Here is a 23,086-nt window from a genome sequence, read left to right on the forward strand (position 1 = left end):
GCTGGGGGAGGCTGGAGAGGCTGGGAGAGGCTGGGGGAGGCTGGAGAGGCTGGGGAGGCTGAGGGAGGCTGGAGAGGCTGGAAGAGCCTGGAGAGGCTGGGGAGGCTAGGGAGGCTAGGGAGGCGGCTCTTTTGGTGGAACTTTCCGTTTCTCACATTTCCTCCATTGAGGCCACAGTGCCCAGCCCTCCCCAAAGAAGAGTCTGTGAGCCCATACATTTGGGGGGTACAGAGCCTGTCTTTGGCCTCTCTTGTGTCTGTCCCTCAGCCTGGCTCACTGGGGCCCCTGGTGGGCTCCAAAGGTGTTCAGTATGTTGCTCTTCAGAGTTTAAACCCCAGCCTGAAGGAGAAGGAAAATCCCCCTCTTATAGTTCCATACTGAAGTATTTAAAGTGGTTGCAGCCCCCTAGTTACGAGAATATTTACCTTGCCTGCATCTCCCATCCCTTATCTTCTTCCTCTGCACCTGGCCCAGAGCCCTTTGCTCGGGGTCATGCTCTGTTCCCTGTTCCCAGGCCCCGTGTCACCCTGAATCTCCTCTCCTCCCCGGTGGAGGCCCTGAGTGTTTCCGAGCCTGTGGCTCCCCTACGTCTCTGGTGGGAAACCATGGCTTCCTCTTAAGGGAAGGGCAGTTGCTGGCTCCCTCCGATTCTCAAGGGTGAGCCTCTCCACTGCTGCTTTGTGACCTCGGGCAAGTCCCTTAGACTGGCTGCACCAGAGGGAAGTACTCTCCACCCCGCAGGGTAGCATTAAGTGAGAGAGAGGAGTCTTAAGCATTTGGCTCCTAGTAGATGCCAAATACGCATGCGCTCACTACCGTAGGCGTGTTCCGGTGCCTGGGTGGGTGACTGTGGACAGGGGGCCACATGCATTTGTCAGTGGATGTCCTTTGCCGCCTTCTGACTGCCTAGATGGGGAGGCCTCATCTTCATCATGATCAAAATCAGTCCCTTGTTCAGCAAGCCCTGGTCACCATTCATTCATTCTCCCATTTCTGAGAACCTGCCGTGCACCCGGCCTCGACCTGGGGAGCACAGCCCTGAACCCGACAGAGCAGGGCTTGTGCTTCATTTCCAGGCAGAAGGTGGGGAGTCATCAAGCAATCTTACCCGGGCAGATTTCGAAGATCACCTGTGTTGAGTGCCTTGGAGGGGCCCATGCTGGTGCCTGGCACCGGGTGAGGCTCAGAGGGGATTCCAGCTGGAAGGGCAGCTCTTGGAAGTGTGGGCCCCAGCTGCAGGCTGCCCCCACTCTGTGCTCTGTGACCATCAAGGGCAGTGATACTACAAGAAGGAAGTCAGTATTTAAAAACAGGAATGTCAGTTCTTAGGAAGCCCTTGGTTGCCCTGTATACAATCTTGTGTTTAGCCACTTACGTAAAGCCTGGGGTCAGAGACTGCATGCATGTCAGCCCCTCAAGTGCACATACCTCACCCGCCTTCCCAGCCCTTGTAAGTAAAGGCAGTATCGGCCCAGGGGCTGGTGTGGTCAGCTTGGGATTGCCCCTCGCCGGTGCCCTTCGGGGACCCTAGAGACACACGAGTCTGATGTGGCCACAACACATGCATCTTGGGAAAACCAATGTGGTTCTCAGCGTGCTCCCTTGAGTTCCTGGAACCAGAGTGTTTATTTTATGTAATATACAGCAAAACCAGTTCTGTTGACTTCAGAACCTTCCAGCATCTGAACTATAATTCTTACTAAAATCTTCTTTCAATGTGGATGACCCAGGATATTGTAGAGGAGGAAGACTTGAGTTGTGTTCGACAGGGAGGAAAAATGTTCTGCATTTCGGGTCACCATCTTTAGAAATGAACCCAAGCTTTTTTGAGACTTGGGTGCCTTAACTCCATCAGGGACACAGTCCTTCTTTGCTCACGTGTAGGGGCTGCCCAAGGAGCGTGGGGCCCTTGGAGCCGAGTCACAGCAACCCGGTTCATGTCGGGGGAGGTCAGGTGGGTACGTTGTGTTGGAAGCGACAACCTCAGGCTCCCGCTCTGTGGCAAAGGAGTGTGTGAAACGGCGCCTAGACGAGGCTCAGGTGGGCGAGCATCGGCTCTAGTCAACCCTTCTGTGGCAGTGTGTGCTCGCACTCTTTCCTGGTTGGGCAGTGAAGGGGCGGCTGCGGGAGATTTGTGTGGGAATATCCAGTGGTTGCTCCTTAGAATAATGGTGGATGGATAGTATTTACTGAGGGCCTAGCATGTGCCAGGCACCGTGCCAAGCGCCTTGACTGAGCCATCCCTACGCGGTAGGTCGTTTTAGCGTAGCGTAGCGTTTTAGCGCTATCTCCATTTAGGACCAAGAAATGCGTCTCAGAAAGGTCCTACAGCTAGTACGTGGTTGGTTGGATCAAGTACAGGTTTGGCTGCTGTAGCAAAGACGAAGACTAACCCTGGTTTAGACGTGGTAGAAGCCTATTTCTCTCTCCTGGAACAGGGCTTGGGGAGCGGTCTAGGGCTGCTATGGAAGTTCTGTGTGGCCATTCCGTTCCAGTCTCTTCTGTCCCTCTGTCCTTACAGTCCCAGATGGCAGCCCACTCATCTGCCTTCTGGGCGCGTCTATCTATAGGAAGGGGGACAGTGAAGGAAAGGCACACACCCTCTCCCTTTAAGGGCATAATCCAGAACTAACTTGGAGCCAGTGTTTCTGGGCACGTTCCTTTGGAAACGTGGTCATCTAGTCACACCCAGCTGCAAAGGTGGCTAGGAAATTAGTTCCCGCCTCCGTCTCTCACCCCTCCACTGCTTCTCATCCTGGAGGAGTTCTGGGTTAGCTCCAAGGGAAAGAGCCCAGAGCTGGACTGGCTTCTTGGGTGCTTGGGGTGCTAGGAATTTCTGGTGATCGCTTGATCCTCTGGCCTAGCACAGCATGGGGCACCAAGTAGGTGCTCAGTAAATCAGTCTTAAAGGAAGGATGGGAGAGGGGGCCCTGACCTATCAGATCCAACCCAGCTAATGAGCTGAACAAACCAGGATGCAAAGATGAGGGCGCTGGAGACTTCTGTGACCAACCACCAGAAGGCAGCCAGGTCCAGAAGGATTCCCTTCGAGGGTAGAGCTCTGCAGCTGTTTTGGTCTGGACCAGAGGTTCAGGGTATCCTGTGGGCTTAACCCCAACCGTGGATGACGTCTGTGAGCTGTGCTTCCATTGGAAATCTGATTCCGAGCCCCCTTTGGGAGGAACTGGATTCCGTCCTAGTGGTGGGTCACTTGGGCTGTGCCACATACATTCCTGACTTGGTTCCAACGATGCGTAGGTCCGGTTTGTCCGCCGCTGGCCCCCATGCGGACCCTGTCTGCAAGGAAGGGTCTCTGCCTTCCTCCTGCGATGCTCTGGTCACCTCCTGGCCCTGACTCAGCTAGAGCAAAATGCAGTCACAGCCTGGCCTGTCAGGGCCCAGGTCCCCGGTAAGACGTCCTCAGAGGCTTTCTGGTGCAGCATGCTGAATAGGAGCTGCTGAGAGTTCTCCCATCCCTTTTACTGCTTACATTTTCTGAACAAAGCTGCTTTTCCATGCAGGTGCTCAGAAGGAAAAATAAGTAAGCATTGGAGGTTCCAGTGTGGAATTTTTCTATCATCCGAACATTGTTCTTGGCAAGGAATAATTTAAAACAAACAGCCATTGTGGGTTACATTTTCAGACCAGTTAGAAATAGGGGTGTTTTCTGATCATCCCAATCTTTTTTTTTTTTTTTTTTTTCTGTTCCCAGCTATCTGTCTTGTGCTGAGTAGCTGAGGAGGATACCTATGAGGCTTAGCATCAGTTAAATGTTTGTCAAAATGTCTATTACGAGCCTGGAGCCAGAGGGAAGAGAAAAAGCATTAACAGAGGGCCATGTTCCAGGCTGAGCCGTAGCTTGCGTGGTCTAGACAGCTAAGAGATATGTGGGGCTCTTAAGAAAGAAAGAAAGAAGGGACAAAAGAAAAGCATGTGCATTCGGGTCCTGCATGCTTTGATTCTGTACTTGGATGGCTGAGAAAGCTTTAGTTTAAAATAAGTGGTTTTTGGCAAGAGGTGGTACTGCATGCTGGCAAACTGATTGTGCCCTTGTACTTAGCTAAAAATGAAAATGCATGAGGTCTTTTGCTTTTTTTCTTCTTGACAATTAAAAGCGTCTACTTGGCTCCATGTGGAGACGGCCCCTGAAAATTTATATGAGGCACCTGTGTGGCATCGATTACAGGCCTTCAGGCTGACAAGCAGCTATACTTCACGGCGCTCAAAGTGCCAGATGCCAAGAGGGAGTTTTGAGAGGCTTGACTGGGCCTCTCTCTGTGCCAGACCTGGGCGGGGGGGGACTCTTGGGTGAGGGTCTTTGAGTTTTACTAGAGGACTTTCGCTCCCCGTCCACACTACTCCAGGGCCTGCGAGCGACTGAGGCAGCTGAGCAAGTCCTGGGGTGATGAATAAGATGAGACCCTTTCCCCACCCGGGCCTCAGTTTCCCTGTCTGGGAGGGCAGGCTGTGGACTGGCTTTCCTTCAGGTTTTCTGCCAGGTCTCGGACCATGCTCTGTGCCATGTCCTTTCTCCAGCTGTGACATTATTGCATTGTGAAGGGGAGGTGGCTCGATGTCTGTGCTGGAAAGGGGCTCTGTTTCCCATGGGGCAGATCCATTCATTAACGTGACCCCAGCACAGGGAAGAATGTGGAAACAAGTATGTTAGAATCTAGCCCGGACCAAGCAAATGGACGAGTTAGGTAGTTAATGTGTTCTCTTCATTCGCTCGTCAGATGTTACCGTGTGCTGGCTCCCTGCCAGGCTCTGTGCTAGGTGCCGGGGTATGTGGGAACAAGGCGGCCGGGGCCCTGCCTGCTCCAAGTTGGGTCCAGCCCTGCTTGGACTTCTGTCCTGTTGGCTTAAGGACTTGCCTCCATGTAGGTCCGCGCCCAGGAATGTGCTATGAAATGCAGTCCCAACACCCTATTAAAAGCCAAGCATTTACTTCTAGACACCGAGGACTTTAAGACTTCTATCTTCAAGGAGCAAAGGATTTGTTTTGACAAAAGAAGTGTAAACAGGATCCTAGTGAATAACTTTCCTCATGGCTGTTCCTGCTTTAGTCCGTCGTATATTCATTGGTGACCTCATGGTGTCCAGAATGTCCCAGACTCTGCAGAGGGGGTGGCAGTGGAGCGGGACTTCACAGCCCGGCCGAGGAGCCAAGGCCCCCCCGAGGACAGCGGCCAGAGGAATGAGGCGGCACGTAAGTTACGTGATCACAGGTGTGCTGCAGGCCTCGGAGCTGAAGGAGCTCGCAGCCAGGGAGGGCACAGCATACTTGGGTCAGGTGTTCTGGAGGAGGAGGAGGAGGGGAGAGGGCATTCCCAATAATCCTCCTGTGCAGGCCCAGCCTGCGGAGTGTAACTGTCCAGCTGATCGCCAGCCACTGCGTTGTCATGGCTTTTCTAGTCCTTAGTGTGTGACTGGAGCTCCCAGGCACCGTGTGCACAGCAGCCCTGGGCCCACGGAAGCGGGATGGCCACTGGGTATGTCCACGTTACATACCCACATTACATACCACGTTACAAGGGTGCTCCCTCCGCTGTGGGCCCCCAGAGGTTGCCAGATGGTATCATTGGTGAGATGTCATCCACCTCTCAGGGTCCCAGGTCCTTGCCTGCTGCCGCTGTGGATCCCTAGGAGCTAAAAGTTCCAGAACAGTTGTTCTAGGATCAGGAGGAGCTGAGCTCAGATCCTCTGTTATTTGCTGCTCCGTGGCCTGGTGCTAATCCTCAGGGCCTCATTTTTTGGCCTCATCTGAAACAGGTTGATCATAGCAGGCTTTTCCTAGGCCTCTTCTGAGGCCTGCAGGAGACAAGTATGTAAGATGCCTAGCAAGGGGCCTGGTGGACAGCAAGCGCCCATCCACGTTAGCTCTTACTGATTCTATGATTAGTACCATCCATCAGGTGGCGAAGTGGGAAAGCCACTGTCTGGCCCAAAAGTCATCTCTTTCTGAAAACCAGCTCTGCCAAATGCTATAAAAATCCATATCTAAAATCCGGACACCCCTGAGCTATAACTCAGCTGAGCAAAGTCTGAATTGAGACTCCAGCTTTCTCTGTGTCCGTTTCTGCAGAAGCAACGTGCCTCTCCTGTCTCTTGTCTGGAACAGGGGCATTGGGTGAACTCTGTGTGCCCACGAACAGGCCTGTCTCCCCCACTCTAGCCCCTCTTGGCTCTGGGGCTGACTTAGGCAAAGATGGCTTGATGGGATTTGTTGACATTGTCTCATGTTTAATTACCAAAAACCTGGATCAGGTTCCAGCAGGCCGAGGCCTCCCAACTCCGTTCCTCGGGGAAACAGAGTTTGGGTGTGTCAGGTGGCTGGTATTCTAGGAGTCACAAGGAAGCATCTGGGGGAAACCAGAGGTTTACCTGAGAGAGGAGTCCAGGAGCAGAGAATACCTGCCACCTAACGTTTGTCCTCTGATTCCCAAGAATGAGGACCAAGGAGCAGGTCTTACAGGAGGACAGGTCTGGCCTCAAAATAAGAATGGACTCTTAATGTGATGTTGATAAAGAGTGCTGGACACTTTGCAGGTGAAGTGCTTCCTTGTCCCCAGGAGTGCACAAACTAAGGTTGGCTGACTCCCTGATGGCGCTCATTGTAGCTGGGGTCTTCAGACCCTGAGACATCTGGACCTTCAGGAGATCATCCGTTGCCTGGGCATTTATTTCTCAAGTGCCTTTGGCCAGCACAGCTGTGAGCCTCACTGGGCCCTGGCCCCTGGCCCGGGAAGAAGCAGGGCCGCCTCTCTGCACAGAGGCTGCTGTTTGCCTTGGCCCCCGCTGGCCCCGCCACTTCCTGGCCCCGCCCTCCCGTGGCTTTTGCTTCATTAGCTCATAGCTCCAGGTGAAGCCAGTCCCCAGGGCCCTGGATGGCCCAGGCGCCGAGGCTTCAGAGCCCCCACACCGCCCAGGCCACGGCAGCTCACAGTAAGGGTGGGTGGGGCATTGCCATCCAAGGGTAAACTGGAAGAGCGCTCAAGAGAGACTGAGGCACAGAGATGGGGAGTAACAACCCCAGGGCCTCACAGCAAACTGTAGCAGGCTGCTACGGGAGCCAGGGCTCCTGGCCCCCAGACAGCACCCTTCCTGGGCCTTCTGGAAGCGCTGCCTTTAAGCTCATGCTTGCTCTGTTCCTGCTCTGGCCACTGTGCAGATGTGGGTGGGAAGGCAGCTTTGTGGGCCTAAGGACTCCAAAGGTGTGTGCTCTACTTGGAGCTCTGATGTCGGAGAAAGGCGCCATGCCCTGCGGTGTCTCCATCCCCACCAGGCTCCTCACAGTCTCCCTGGGGGACTACCACGTTGGGAGGTGGGACACTGAAGCTCCTGTCATTCATCAGGCTCATTTTGTAGAAGGGGAAACCAAAGTCCAGGGACAGTGATGGGTCTGAGGTCATACAGGGGTCAGAGAAGGAGCTGGAGGCAAAGTTCAGTCCCCTGGCCCCATTCTCATGGCCCTGGCTGAGCTTTCTGGAAAGCAGTGAGTCAGGCAGGGCACCACGTTCAGGCCCACCTCGCTTCCAGGGGATCTGGACCCACCGCGGCTTCCCCTCTGAGTGCAGCACTCAGCCTGACCAGCGTTGCCTCGGGCCCGGGCACCCCGAGCCCTTTTGTTTCCCTTGGACTGAGGCCCCCACTAGCAACAACTCTATCATCTAGTTGCCACAGGGAGACCTTCATTTCTGGCACATTAACCACTGGGGGTGTGTCGAGGGAGTGTGGGCCCGAGACTGCTACTCCCCCATTTGGAAGCCAGTGGCCTCCACATGACATTGATTCATTCATCTGCCTGTTCCATCATTTGTTTGCTGCCACCTACACCTGTTCTCTGCTCCAGCCAGGCTCTGGTCCGGGGGCTGGGGATGAACAGTGAGCTAGACCTTACAGCAAGCACAGAGCAGGGGTCACCCTGGGAGCTTTAACACCACTGACCCCATCTCCAGAGATCTGATGCAGTTGGCCCGGGCGTGGCCTGGGTATTTCAGTTTCTAAAACTGCCTGTACCTGCATGGAAATTTCTTTTCAAGGAGGGAAAAAAATGCTTGTAGAAATTCTAGAATGTGACCGTAGAGGATAGCGTCCTCAGGACGGTTGTGAGCAGAGTGGAGCGAGGGAGGGCCCTGGGTCACCAAGAAGGGAGAGCATCCACCACTGATGGAGCTGTCCCAGTGGCTGGTACCACTGCAGGCCTGGTCCCAGCTTTCCAGAAGGTTCCATCACAGGCCACTGGGGGTGAACACAGAGTGCTGAGCACCTGCTTGTGACCCAGGCCTTGCACCTAAAAGGGGGTCATGTCTGGTGGCTACAGTTCCTTTGCTTCCGAGGGCCTCCTTGGCCTCAGTGGTTTTGCAGCTGTGGGTTTTTTTTTTTTTAAGATTTTATCTATTTATTTGACAGAGAGAGACACAGCGAGAGAGGGAACACAAGCAGGGGGAGTGGGAGAGGGAGAAGCAGGCTTCCCGCGGAGCAGGGAGCCTGATGCGGGGCTCGATCCCAGGACCCTGGGATCATGACCTGAGCCGAAGGCAGACGCTTAATGACTGAGCCACCCAGATGCCCCGCAGCTGTGTTTTTAGAATAGTTGTGTTCCCTTCGTTTATAAAAATATTGAAAATCTAGAGAAATAGAAAGAACCAGAGGCCACACACTGGCGTGCCCCCTTTTTGCCTGGCCATTTCCAGAGCCCGCACTGCTGATGTAGCAGGTGCCTTTCTGCCGACCTCTTGGTTGTCATGCTCACCTGGTGCTGGCTGGCATGGAAGGAAGGCTTCTGATCACGGAGTGGTGGGCTTCCAGTGTAGGAGAGGGCTCAGAGCGCAGGGTTCGGGCCTCTCATCTGGAGATGGCGGGTGAAAGAGCCAGGCCTGGAACCCGAGTCCCGCCTCGGCCCCCGACTCATCCCAGCTACTGCCTGTGGTACCTCGGTCTACCTGGCTGTCCCCAGGTCCACCGCCACCGCCGACTCCTCCGGTTACCCACCCGACTCTTCGTTTCATTACCGCTGCTCGGGAATATCTGAATTGTTTGCTTTTCCTGGCCTTGATGGTAAGGGAGAGGTCACTGCCTGACTCCGGGGCCCCATTAAGGCCCAGAGGGCCCCGCGGTGAAGGCAAATGCTCTGTGCACTGTCCAGCTCAGCCCCCAGCTCCTTCCCAGAGTCTCAGTAAAACCCCAGACCAGACGAGGGGGACAAAAGGCACAGGAAGATGGGGCTTGGCTTGGGTGTGTTTGTGCAATGTGCCATATGTCACTTTCTTTTCACATGAAAACATCTCTCCTGAAGCAGTAGGAACCCACTCAGCTGTTGCTAACCAAATACCAAATGTTTCCCTTCTCCTCTCTTGCTCCTTCCAAGAGGTGGGCTGTGAAGAATTGCCGTTATCCGTGATGCTATCTCGCCTTTCAAACGTCAGAGAGCTTTTTCCTTAGAGTACTCGATTGTTTTTTCCAGCTTTGGCAGGAATTTTTAGGAGAAAGCTGTTTTCAAATCACTTTTCTGTTTATTGTTTTAGACCTGGAGTACGGCAAAGTGAAGGGCTCATGGCCCCTGCCTAATCTAGTCTCCTCACATCTGTTTTCCTAAATTGCCTTAGGACCTATCAGCCCCTCCCCACCCCTCGAAAAAACAGAAAATGAAAACAAAACAAAACAAAAGAAAAAAACCCAAAAGACAAAAAGCAACAACCCACCCCTGGTACTTTGGAAAAACAATGTTAAATAAAATAAAATAAAAATGAAATATTGCAAACTAATATAAACCTCCAGTTGGTAGAAAGATGGTTCCAGAAATCGCTTTTGGACCCCCCCACCCCCCACATACAATAAACATGTGGTTTCATTTCCAAGGGCTCCGGTGTTAGCCGTGTTAGCGTTTCCATTTCCTCAGGAAGCCGCCTTTCTTGCTCTTACTTCTGAAATGGAAACGTGCATTTTCATTGGCCCCAGTTCAAGGAGTGCCTGGGGCAACAATGAAATCAGTCCCAAGCAGGTTCCAGTCAGCGACACCCCACCCCCCAAGCCATGACTTCTTGCTCCCCATCCACAAGCAAGCAAGGGACAGACGCCAACTCTCCCAGCCGGGGAGGGGGTGGCGGCCTCGCTCACTTGGGTTTGTGGCCTTCTGAGGGGAGCCACGCTGTCCTTGCCGCCTGTGTTCTGGCCTTCAGTTGGGAAAATCTGGTTGCCCTCCAAGCGTCCGCATACCACAGCTCTTAATTAAGAAAGTATGTTCCCATTTCGTGTCACTCGAAAAGAATGAAAACAGTGACAGCATTTCTTTCTCTTCACTATTGATAACATTCCTGTTTCTGAGTCCACAAGGGGTTAGGAGTCTTGAAGGCATTGACTGGGTTGTGAGAGTCTAACCTCGGCCACGTGCTGTGGGGACATGTGGCTTCTCTGTGAGAGCGAGGCTCCAAGTGAGGCAGAGGAGGCCGGCAGAGCCCTGGCCCCTGCCCTCTCCGAGCTGGGAGTCCATGGCTCAGCCACAGGAGGGGCGGCTTTGGCCTTCTTCGGTGATGTGGAGTCAAGTCCCCTTTCACCGGCCGCCTCCCATTTTCTTTCTGAACCTTCAGAGAAGTAAAAGCCACCATTTCTTGCGTCTTCTAGAGGAGCTACGATCTGGCCTAGAGGCTACAGCTTATGTGGGGCCTGCTGAGTGCTGAGACCGTGGGAGTGGGAGACGTGAGGCGCCTGGGCCCCTGGTCAGGAGACTTGCCCAAGACTATAGGGCACATTAGTCCACTCTGGCTGCTATAACAGAGCACCTCATACTGGGTATTTTAAACAACGGACGCGTATCTCTCACCGTTGTGGACGCTGGGAGTCCAAAATCGAGGTGCTGGCAGATTTGCTGTCTGGTGAGAGCCTGCCTTCTGGTTCATAAAGGACCAGCTTCTTGCTGTGTCCTCACGTGGCAGAAGGGGTGAGGGAAGTCCCAGGAGTCTCTTTTATAAGGGCGCGAATCCCACGCAGGAGAGCTCTACCCTCATGATCTAATCACCCAAAGGTCCCGCCTCCAGATGCCATCACAGTGGGGATTCGGTTTCTGTGTATGAATCTGGGGAGACACGAACATTTAGTCTCTAGCTGCTGTCCTTTACAGTAGCCCTGAGATAGTGGTACCGTGAGTGGCTTCTTTTTTTTTTTTTTTAAAGATTTTTATTTATTTATTTGACAGAGATAGACAGAAGAGCACAAGCAAAGGGAATGGCAGAGGGAGAGGGAGAAGCAGGCTCTGCACTGAGCAGGGAGCCTGATGCGGGACTCGATCCCAGGACCTTGGGATCATGACCTGAGTTGAAGGCAGACGCTTAACCATCTGAGCCACCCGGGTGCCCCCATGAGTGGCTTCTTACAAGGAGAGGCTCTGAGCTCAGCACCCAGCACCACGAGGCGGTCGTGGCGAGGACAGGGCCCTTGTCTTGTAACTTGGTAAGCATCATGCCTGACCTGTGTAGGGTAGAACTGAAAGTGACCTGGCGGTGCCTAGACCTCAGGACATGCTTGTTGCATTTCCATATGCACGTGCCTGCAGGCTTGCATGGGTACTCCCAGGCAGTTATGTTCATTACCAAGTAAATGTATTTGCTGACACCCTCAGTTAACACTACATTCTGATTCCTGTCCCTTCTTGCCTCACTCCCCATCCCCAAGCAACTATCACTTTCTCTTTATATTTTTAAGCCATTCTCTTTTTAAAAAATTACTGTAAGAACACTGAACATGAGATCTACCCTCTTAATAAAATTTTAAGTGCACAATACAGTATTGTTAGCTCTAGGCATGACGTGGCACCGGAGAGCTCTAGAATTTAATCATCCTGCAGGACTAAAACTTTATACCCATTGAACAACCTCTCCCCACTTCCCTCTCCCCGAGCCCCTGGCAACCACCATTTTACCCTTGTTTCTAAGAGTTTGTGTATTTTAGATACCTTATAGAAGTGGAATCATAAAGTATTTGTGCTTCTGTGATGGGCTTATTTCACTTAGCACCTCAAGATCCTTCCATGTTTTCCCACCTGTGGCAGGATTTCCTTCCTTTTTAAGGCTGAATAATATTCCATTGTATGTATATGCTACATTTAGAAAACCCATCTATTGGTCGATGAACATTTAGATTGTTTCCACATCTTGGCTATTGTGAAGAGTGTCCCAATGAGCATGGAGTGCAGGTATCTCTGAAATCTTGGTTTCCGTTCTTTTGGATAAATATCTAGAAGTGGTAATGCTGGATCATATGGTCATTCTATTTGTAATTTTTTGAGGAACCTTTGAATACTTTAAGCCATTCTGGAAGATCTACCCACTGGCTCCCTGCAGTGGTCACAGACCTAGCTCTGAATTCTTGCCCTAACACACCTTCCCCCATGTTTTGCCATGCCCTCCTGGCCCTCCTGGCTTCTCACATGGACTTACCTCCTCACTGTAGCTTCTCCTTGCCCCCAACTTCTGGCCCCATTTCTCTGGCTTTGACCTTCTCCTTCTGCTCCCCAGCACTCAGCCTCTGCCGGCATTGCTGTCAGGGCGCTCTCCCATGGGCATCACCCCTGGCACGGGCCCAACATCACAAGAGCAATCTGTGCTGGGACACCTTCCCGAACATTCCCAGCAGGCCTACCTTATGCAATTTTGTTTCATGGACACTGTTAGGTGGCTTCTCTCACTAGCCCGGTCTGTGAACATGCCTCCTTCCTGCCCTGACTGCTAAGCAGACTGCTTAGGACAAAGACAAAGTCTGTGGTGGCCTTGTCTGCTCTAAGGGATGCTCATAACAAGGCCCAGAACACAGTGCCCATGAGGGGTTCAGCAAGCATCTGTCAGTTTGCTAAAGGGACTATCTGCTGGGAAGAAATGGTTCTGTCTGAAGGCATGGCTGGAATTCAGTTCAGTGTTACAGGAGAGCGTGGTGATCCTGCCTTCCTATTCATGGGCATGCTCGGGAGGTGTCAAACCCTTGAAGACACCAATGAACATATGTGGTTTTCTTAAAGCCAGTTCCGTCCAGCTCATCACCAAAGCAGGATTCCTACCACAGGGACTGCGCCCTCCCTATCCATACAGCAGTGGCTCCCCAACGAGGGACCTCCTCTGTTCATGTCTCAGGCTCCCTGCTCCCCACCCATTGTCATTCACCTTTCTGTGGACTCTACTTGAATCGCATGTGCTCTAAAATCACTGGTCTCTGATGGGACACTGATTCCATCCAGTCTCCTTGGACTTGGATCCTAGCTGTTTCCTGGGCCCAGCCTGCTTTTGCAACATATTACCTCCCACCACACTCCTGGGTGCACAGTGAACCCAGCCCCTCCCTGGGGCACTCTGCCTTTTGATCAAGGGCACAGCTCAGTGTCCTAGAGCTTATAAGGGGCTTCATAGACCCTTCCCCATTTCTAGTCACCTTCCTCTAGATATGCTTCAGTTTGCCATGTCCACTGGACCTCTGTTACCACGACCAAGGTCAGATGTCACATCACAAAGGCCACACCCCCATTCTTGGTCCTAACTGACCACCAGCTCTTAACTCTAAGCCTGTTACTGGATCATTAACCTGCCAGTAAATATAAGGTGTGCTTCCTTCCACTCATCCACATACCCTCCAGTTGTTGAATTCAAGAAGAGAGTCTTAAAGTTGAAGGAACCTTCTTGTATCAAAAATCAGGAGACCTTGGAAGACAGTTTGTTAGATGAAGGACCCACAAGAGTAAAATAATTACATGATTGGTGGATACTTTGGGATAGAGGAGCCTGATTCCCCCTCATAACTTATATAATGACAGCTTCTTTCTGGCTTGGAGGGAAGGGCCAATGAAGCACGTAGGCCAAAGCAGGGTTTTCATGTTCTAGAAGAGCTGGTGTGTATGTGTGTGTGTGTGTGGACAGCACATGCATGGCTGTGTGCATAACATCCCAGGGCTCTATCAGCCTGAAAGATAGAGAGATTCAGAGACAGAGAGAAAAAGCTCTGCCCTTCTTTCCTGGACGGCCCTCCCCACCACACCCAACAGATTGCACTTCAGAGGAGGGGTGTGGGCAGGGCCCTACAAGCTGGATTTAAATGACAGGAAGGCTTCTGTAGAAACCAAGAAGGAAGGGTCCGCTCTGAAGATGTATTACAGACCTCCCCAAGCTTCCAACTTACGTCATCTTACTTTGCAGAAGCGACCCACACCTTGGGTTTGCGCTTGGCAATTTACATCTCCTCCCGTCACTCTGATCAATTTCCAAATTCCTAGTCTCCCTTCTATGCCCTCGTTCTTCATTTCTAAAGGAACTGCAAATGTCGCACTCTGATTTTGTTGGTGGCGATGGCAATGCCTCCTCAGAAGATAGGACCATTTATCTTTATATAAGCCTGAGAAAAGAATCCAAATAGATGATTACTGATTCTTTTATCTCGTTCTGGGCTTCCAGTGAGTGGCTTTCTTGCCTGGGATCCTCTGTACAGCTGGGAGAGGCACGGAACTGAGGTGCTGACAGCTTGTGTTGGAATCACATGGTGTTTACTGTGCTGTGAGTTTATAACAGCCTTGTTTCCATACTGACAGCAAATGCCATATGGAGAGGAAAACTCCTGTCAGATGAACCCTTAAGGAATCACAGTATGGTACATGAAATCTCTTAATTGCTTTTGGAAATGGGGAGGGGCACATTGCTCAAATCACATTAAGCCGTGCAGTTCTCTCTGCCATAATTGAATAAAACTGGAGTTTGACAGTAGGTAATTTACTTTCTTTCTGTGTTTGTGCTGGGGAGGTTCAGCTGATTGGGAAAGGGTGAGGAAGTTTGTTTTCCTCACCTCAGGGTGGGGGGGATCAGGTCGAGTGGGAGGCAGTGAGAATGCAGGCTGTATCTACAGGGTGTCACGCTAACAGGTGCGAGCTACAGACCTGTCACCCTCTCAGCTCCCTCCTTCCCAGATTCCCTACTGTGGCTGATGATAACACTCATCTAACTTGACATTTTATTACTGTCACTTGGGATCTTGTCTGCTCACCCACACACTCCACCCCTTCCAACAGAATCCAAGCTTCCTGAGGGCTGGGACTGCATCCCATTCCCCACCCCCACCCCACCAATTCTGGCCCACACTGAGGTGGGTTAAATGTTTGTTGGAATGGCTATTTGTGAACCATCTGTGCGTGGAAAGGTAAGCGAGTTAAGGCAACAGTCCAAGGCTAGTTTCAGCCCCCAAACCAAGGGGATCAAGAAGGGAACTTGAAGGTGGCTATCCATGTTGATCAGAGTATCCATTCAGGAGAGAATGAGAAATGTTTGAGTGCCTTCTTACACACACTGTACTTAGAACTGGTGGGTCCCCACATAAAGTTGCTGCCCTTGGGCAGTTTACCCATGAGAGAAGTGGGCTGTAAAACTCTCCAGCCTGTACGCCTAGTCACTTGCTCTTCGAGTTGCAAATAGACAAAAACCCAACACCGACTGACTTCAGCACTCTGTCAGGTAAATAATTGGGCAGGCACCAGGCTGGCCTCGGTGAGGCTGGCTTCAGGGGCTCCTGTGATGTTGGCAGTGTGGGGTTTCTTTCTTCTGCATTCAACCCCACCTTCCCCTGTTTCACTCTCTGTGGGTTCTCACTGCCTAGTGGGAAAGACAGTTGTGGCAGCTCTTAGTTGACTGATCCTAACACCTTGGCATCCCAGGGAGAAGCAAGCATCTCTCCCTTAACTTCTAGAAGACTCCTACCCACTCAGGTCATGTGCCTTGAACCTATCATTGTGGCCTGGAGAAAGGGGGCTCTGATTGGCTGGGGCCAAGTCACATGTCTGTTTCTGAACCTATCATTGTGGTAAAAATGGGGATCTCTGATTGGCTAGGGCTGAATCATGTGCCCATCCTTCACCCTATCATGTGGCTGGGAGATGAGGGCTCTGGTTGGCTAGAACTGGGTCACGTGCCCATAGTGAGGCTCCCTTAGAGCCTAGGGCTGGATTTTTACAGTCTCAGAGAACGGAGATTCCTTGAAGGAATGGAGACAGAATAGACCGAGAGACCCGCAAACTCGGTGATAGCGGATGGTGTTTAGTAAGCATTATCTATATGTTAGGTTCTATTCTGAGTCTTTTCTATGCATTGTCTTATTTAATCCTCAGGTATGATTAGTGTCCCCAGTTTACAGATGAGGAGACTGAGGGATGAAAGTGTTAAGTCAGATGCCTCAGGACACACAGGCAGAGCATGGTGAGGCTGGCGTTTGAACCCAGGCAGTTTGGCTCCAGAGCCCATGCTCACAGCCACCACCCTCCCTACAAGTCACGGCTTTACTTTTTTTTTTTTTTTAAAGATTTTATTTATTTATTTGACAGAGAGATAGCGAGAGAGGGAACACAAGTAGGGGGAGTGGGAGAGGGAGAAGCAGGCTTCCCGCGGAGCAGGGAGCCCGATGCGGGCCTCGATCCCAGGACCCTGAGATCATGACCTGAGCCGAAGGCAGACGCTTAACGACTGAGCCACCCAGGCGCCCCGCGGCTTTACTTTCTGTGGATAAACTCTTTCTTTGGTTGTGAAAGTGAGTGGACGTGATGGTTGTGTTCATATCTCCTTGTTGTGTTCCTTATCTTCAGAGAAACCCCCTTTCCAGGGATGATTATCCTTTTTCCTCCTCTGCGTTCAGCGAGGATATAGTCATTCCTTCTGTTCAGGTTGCTCTCCTGAAGTCATTATAACCCTCTTCCCGGTTTCCCCATGAAGTCCCCTGACCGTTTCTAATGCAGTTGCACCAAGGTCCAATGATCAGTGCTTGAGAGGGTCAGAGGCAACATGTCTCAGTCAGTCCATTGAGCATCTTTCTGGCCAGAAGAACCTCCAACAGAGGCTTTAGCATCATTGCAGGAAGAGCCAGAAGGTACCTTCCCCCCCACACCCCAGTCTTACCTCCAACATGTGCCTTTATTGTCCAGAGGAAGACTGAGGCCCAGAGAGAGCAAGTGAGTTGCTTGAAGTCACATAGCAAGTCACTGGCTAGCACCTGGTCTCCAGGCCTCCAGGCTTGGAGTCTTGCGCTGCATTTCCTCTTTGGAACTCTCTTGGCTGCTGTGTGGCTGGGGGCCGGTCACTTCTTGTTTCCGTGCCTCTAGTTCCTCAGCTGGAAGATGCAGGGTTTTCATAATTTGAAGTGCTTTGAATTACAAGTAATTTTTAAATCTTTTCAAACTGCCCTAAACAAAGCTCATAAATAAACTTTTCAGATGTGGTTTGAGCTGCAGGCATGGTTTGATCCAGAGATTGATGACACCACGAGGACACCAACTTTACTTTTTGTCATTTTCTCAGCTCTGACCTCCTCTGTGTGTGAGCCTCGTCATCATAGCAGCTTCCCTTGCAGTGTCAAGAGCACTGCATTAGACCTTGGCCTCGCACCCATGCACCCCAGCCCCCAGAGGAAGGGAGGGCATTTCTGCTCAGCGTGCCCAGGCACAGTCTGTGGTCCACTCCGACTGGAACTGGCTTGGGTCACATGCCTGCCACCCTTATCCAGTCAGTAAGTGGGCAGTGTGACATGGTGATTGGCCATCCAGCGGGGTAGAGTCACCCTCCCCAGAACTGCTGACATCTGGCATACAGGAGTCAGGGCATCGGAAAGGGGGAGTGGGCTAAGAACTAGAGGTTGGGGCATAACTGGTGCCTTCCTCTAAACCGCCCTTCTCCCCTCTGAGTCTGCACAGCTTGGAGATAAATAAGGGGTCCTGAGAGTTTGCCAGTCATCTTGCTCCAACCCTCTGGGGCTCTGAGTACAGGTGTGCGTTGATTGGATGGCCTTCCCTAGCTCTCTCCTGCATCTCACCACATTCTTCTTTTCTTGTTTCCAGACAGAGATTACTGCAGTTTATGTGACAAGCAGCCAATTGGGAGACTGCTTTTCCGGCAGTTCTGCGAAACCAGACCTGGGCTAGAGTGTTACATTCAGTTCCTGGACTCAGTGGTAAGTCTCTGCTCCTGGGGAGGCCCTTTGGTCCTCTGTGATCAGTGATTGTTTTTGCCCAGAGGAAAAGATAGACCATATCGTTTAGAAGGGTGAAGAATGAAATTGTTGCTCAAGAAATTTCCAGACTTGTCCGCAAGTCTGCCCCAGCCGGGTGACCATGGATGGGCCACCTCCCTCTCTGGGCCTCAGTTATTGCTGCTTTAAAGGGAAGCCCTGTCAATTGTCTGATTCTGGGAGCCTGGGTTACTACGCGAGGCAGCATCTGGGGAAGTTGGATAACATCCCAAGGTAACACTTAGATTCCATGACCCCTCCTAGCTGAAAACCCATTTTCTAAAATTCCGAAGCTTGTGTTTGTGTTCTTTTTTTTTTTTTTTTTAAAGATTTTATTTATTTATTTGAGAGAGAGAATGAGACAGAGAGAGAGAACATGAGAGGGGGGAGGATCAGAGGGAGAAGCAGACTCCCCGCCGAGCAGGGAGTCCGATGCGGGACTCGATCCCGAGACTCCAGGATCATGACCCGAGCCGAAGGCAGTCGCCCAACCAACTGAGCCACCCAGGTGCCCCATGTGTTTGTGTTCTTATTTACTGTCTACTTTTCCGCTAGAATGCAAGTTCCCTGAGGCCAGGACCCTGGGCTTCCCATTCACCCCTGCCTAGAACAGAGCATGGCACATACAGGCTTTAAGTAAACGTCCGTGTAATGAACATGTGTTGGCTGTTTTAAGCCAATCTGACAGTTGCTGGCCCCAGCGGCCGCTGACATGTGTGGCCGTGTTTGACACCATATGGAGACTTCCTTCAGATTTACCGGTCATTGACTGGTTTAACAAATGGTACTTGATCTGCGTGGGTTTTTAGGACAGGACGTAGGAATATGCAGGAATTCCTCAGCTCTCGTGCAGGAAGGCAGGGCACCTCAGCCTGGCAGACTGCCTTTTGGGTGTCTATCCAAGGAAGGTGGACAGTGGGTGGGAGGGCAAGGAATGGAGACCAGTCATGAAAAGAATGGGGTATTTCCAGGCGCCCCTTCCCAGGGCAGGGGACCAAGATATGGCTGTTTCTTAGAGGCCCCAGTGCCACCCTTGGCTGTAGCCATCCCGACCTCTATCTCGGTTTGGGGGACAGTCCTGTGGGGCCCAGGTTTCTGTGTCTGCTTCAGGGTCTTGGTGTGGATCTCTAGATTTACGAACCAAACTGCCCACTGAGTGTCTCTGCCAGAAGTCACCTTCCCCCAGATCCCCAAACCTACCAGGCCTGACATGTTCCCTAAGTCCAGTGACCAGCACCCATAGTCACCCAAGCCTGAAATCTTTGCAGTGTCCCTGACCCCTCCCTCTTCCTCATCTCTTTCCCCATCTAATCCAGGACCATATGCTTGATTCCTTGACCCCTCACAGACCAGTTCCCCTCCATAGCCTCTGTCTTGGTTTTAGTGGAGGCTCTCAGCATGTCTCACATAGTGACTACAATAGTTTTCAACCTTGGCTGAGTAACAGAAACACCTGGGGAGCCTTAAAAAAAATACCAATGCCTGAGCTGAAGCCCAGACTCATTAATTTGAATCTCGGAGGGGGTGAGGGGCTAGTAGTTTCGTAACTTCTCATAATTTCAAACTGTAAAAAGTAAAGTTGAAGAGCAGTATATGCACCCTTCACCCCACTTGAACCGTTATGAACTGATGGCCAGTCTTGTTTCACCACGTCCTCCCCGCTTATAGCATTTTGTAGCACATCTCACACATATGATTTCATCCGTGAGCATTTCAGTTCAGTATCCCTGAACGGTAAGGGCTCTTTCACACACACACACAAATCACCACAATACGCTTAGTGCAGCTAAGGTAAAAAAGTAATGATTATCATCAAATATTAGTGTTTAAATGTCCAGCTTTCTCATACTTTCTGTAAATGCATGTTTTAACAGGTTATAACCATCGCTCCTTGTTCATCCACAAGTGTCCCGGAGTCTGAATTCTGCTCTGTCACTCCATATGTCGTGTAATAGGTTTCTCTGAATTGCTTGTAAATTGCTCATTGAATCGAGAAACTTGACCAGATTCAGTTTCAGTTTTTTTGTTTTTTTGTTTTGGCAGGGGCAGGGTGACTTCATATGTGGCTTTTTGTTCTTCCATCAGGGGACATTACTCTCTGCTTGTCTTTCTGTTAGAGATGGCAGCCGATTTAGGCAGTGCCTAAATGTGTTGATTAATTAGGGATTGCAGCATGGTGACATTCTCATTTTGTCATTCCTTCTTCATTTGCTGACTGGGAAACTTCCTTTCGATTACTGTTTGGTTACCCAGTGATAAACTTCAGGGAGGGGTTGCTTCATTCTTTCCCTGTATTTATGTTTTCTAAGTACCAGATCGGTTCACTAGCACCCTCCAATAGTAGTAACCAATTTGTTTTAAAGGCGTGGATTTAAACACGGATGCATTTTGATGTGTGGTGGTCATTATCCTTATTGAGGCCCCATGATCTCATCGTTGGCCACCAGGTTGGCTTCTGAGCCCTTGAGAGGACCCAGTAGTCATGGGCAGCTCCTTGCTATTTGGTAGGATGCAATGTCTCAGTTCATCTTGTATCTTTACTACCTAGACCTAGAGTCCACTGTATCTCCAAGGAGCCCTGGTTCCTTTACTGGGAAATGGTACTTGGAGACCACAGTTTGGCACTAGGGGTGCTCATTACCCATGGATTGGCCCAGATTTCTAATAGACATTGGCATTTTTCAAGTTGCCCACGATTGTACTGTGTATCCAGGGTTGGGAAACATGGACATCCAGGATAAAGTCCAAGTTCTGAGGTTGAATACCAGGTCTTCCACTGCCAGGCCCCCACCTGCACTATTCATCCTTGACCTTCACCCTGGTCTTTCTTGAGCCGTGCATTTTCTGACTTGCCACCACAGAGGTTGAAGCCTCTTGGCCCTGGCTCCCTCACTCCTGATGCCTGAAATGCCCCCACGTGCCCCTCAGGAGAATGCCTGCTGGTTCCTTGTTCTCTCACACTCTGCTCTCAGAAGCCTTCCCCCACCGCCCCTCCCCGCGGTGCCCTCTGCCCTAGGTGCTGGCTCCAGCACGCGCCGGAGCCTCATCATTGGGCAGTGCTAGAGTGGTGTATTGGTCGGGCGTGCAGCCTCCACAGACAGACTGAGGGAGCAGTGCTGGTTCTGGGTGGGCGCCAGACCCCTCTGGGAGAGTTCGCCAGCGGAGTGTGTGGTGGAGGAGCAAGGCAGGCAGGAGACCAGCCAGTGCAAAGGCCTACAGGCACGGCATCTGTGGCTGGAATGGAGGGAGCAAGGGCAGAGACGGGTCTAGGAGAGCTGTTGATTATGCAAGACCTTGTGCCTTTAAAGAACTTTGACTTTGAGTGAAATGGGGAGCCCCTGGAGGGTTTTGAACAGAGCAATGGCATGGTCTGACTTAGGTTTCTAAAGGATCCCTTTGGCTCCTGTGTTGGAGGGGAAAGGCCGGGCGCAGGAGCACTGATAGACGGCTGCTGTCGCAGTCCAGGCGAGGGCTGATGGTTGCTCAAGCCAGCGAGGAAGCATGTAGCGGTGGTGAGAGTGGTTGCATTTGGGGCATGTTTTGGAGGCAGAGTTAACAGTATTTTTGGATGCATTGTGGGTGAGACAGAAGAGTTACAGATGACTTCAAAGTGTTGACCTGAGCAGATGGAAGGATGGAGTAAGGGAAAGGCTGTGGGAGGCACGTTTGGGGGAAGACCAGGAGCTCCATTTTAGGTACTCTCAGCTGGAATGTCTCTCGGACAACCGAGTGGAGATGATTGAGGGGAGATGGACGTTCAAGTCTGGCATCTGCAAGAAAGGTCTGGGCTGGAGATGGAAGATTGGGAGTTGTCAACGTATAGCTGGTATTTAGGGCCGTGGGCTGGGTGAGCTGACCAAGGAGATGAACGTGGAAGGAGAGATGAGGACCAAAGACGGAGCCCTGGACCAAGGCTGCTCCCCACTTGGAAAAGATGAGGCATCGCCAGCTTTGAGACTCGTCTAGAGTTGATGAGGCAGAGCAGGGCAAGGCTAAACCCAGGAGCCAGTGGAATTTTCCAGCCACGTGTCTTGTTAGAGGCTTATAGTCAGTTTGAGGAGGAAAAAAAAAAAAAAAATCCAATGGATGCCCATTTTCATTCTGGTCGTGCAGACGTTCCCTTTTGCTGGGCCAGTACCAAGAGCTTTTTTTCTGGAAAGGAAATGTGAGTCTGGCTCCCTGTGTTGATGCGACAAATGTTCTTTACATACGCCTTAACGCGGCCGACACTCATAGAGGCTGGCCCTGCCCCTCGCATTTTGTCTGCATCTCTGGGAACTAGCAGGGCCTTTTCATCACCCATCTTGACGTCAAATGATCAGCCTTTGGAACACCTCTTTTACGCAGGAAGACTTTATTGAGTTTTCCAGGGCTGGCGCAGCTCTCGTCTGAAATATGTTTTTTCCTTCCATCCTGACTGGAACTCCAAGGAGGCAGCATACAGCCCCGGTGCTCCCTGGCTCAGCCGGCACCATCCACACCGTTCCCACCTCTGTGTTGAATTTCTACCAAGTGGGGTTTATTAAAAATAACCCGTCTTCGTCAGGCTCTGACGTAGTCCCCGGGAAACGCTGCTGTCCCGCACAGTCCTAATGTCTGAGTCTCTCAAGTCAAGTCTCTCAAGTCAAAACCATGGCTGTTTTAAAATGGGGCCTGGGTGATTGGTGGGCAGCAGAACTGTTTGTGTATCATTCACAGGGTAATTCAGCCCTTAGTCTTAGTTGTCAAGGGCCTCCTGGGAACCTGAGAAGGACTCCTTCATTGCCTTCCCACAGAGAAATGGGGTCAGTGACCAAAGTCAAAGCCATGACTTGATTTGGCCTCAAAGAAGATTTGCCCACCTGGTCAGGGGACCAGAAGAGGCTCCAGTGTCAACCTCCACAGGCCAATAGTCTGGTCAACTTTCCACAGACTTAGATTTGATGTACTTCTTCTCTCACCTGTTTTCTGGGAGCCTTGATGGCATCCCAGCTCATTTGAAACTCTCCTGTCCCCTCACTTGGGTGTGACTGAAAGTTTTTAGGTCTCTTCTCTTTGGGGTTAGGGGAGATTTGGCAGATACTCAACCAGTTAT

General features: G+C 51.4%; 1 protein-coding gene across 2 annotated transcripts in view; it reads left to right on the top strand.

Moving 5' to 3' along the window:
- The window catches only part of GRK5 (G protein-coupled receptor kinase 5), a 206,230-nt gene that overhangs the window by 126,411 nt on the left and 56,733 nt on the right, over window positions 1–23,086 (top strand). For both annotated transcript variants that reach the window (XM_032423099.1, XM_032423100.1), the window contains exon 3: window positions 17,843–17,955. In XM_032423099.1, coding sequence (XP_032278990.1) covers window positions 17,843–17,955 — 113 coding nt within the window. The remainder of the gene's footprint in view (window positions 1–17,842; window positions 17,956–23,086) is intronic.

Source organism: Phoca vitulina, unplaced genomic scaffold (genome assembly GCF_004348235.1).
Source record: "Phoca vitulina isolate PV1807 unplaced genomic scaffold, GSC_HSeal_1.0 scaffold28, whole genome shotgun sequence".
In the NCBI taxonomy this organism is placed as follows: domain Eukaryota; kingdom Metazoa; phylum Chordata; class Mammalia; order Carnivora; family Phocidae; genus Phoca; species Phoca vitulina.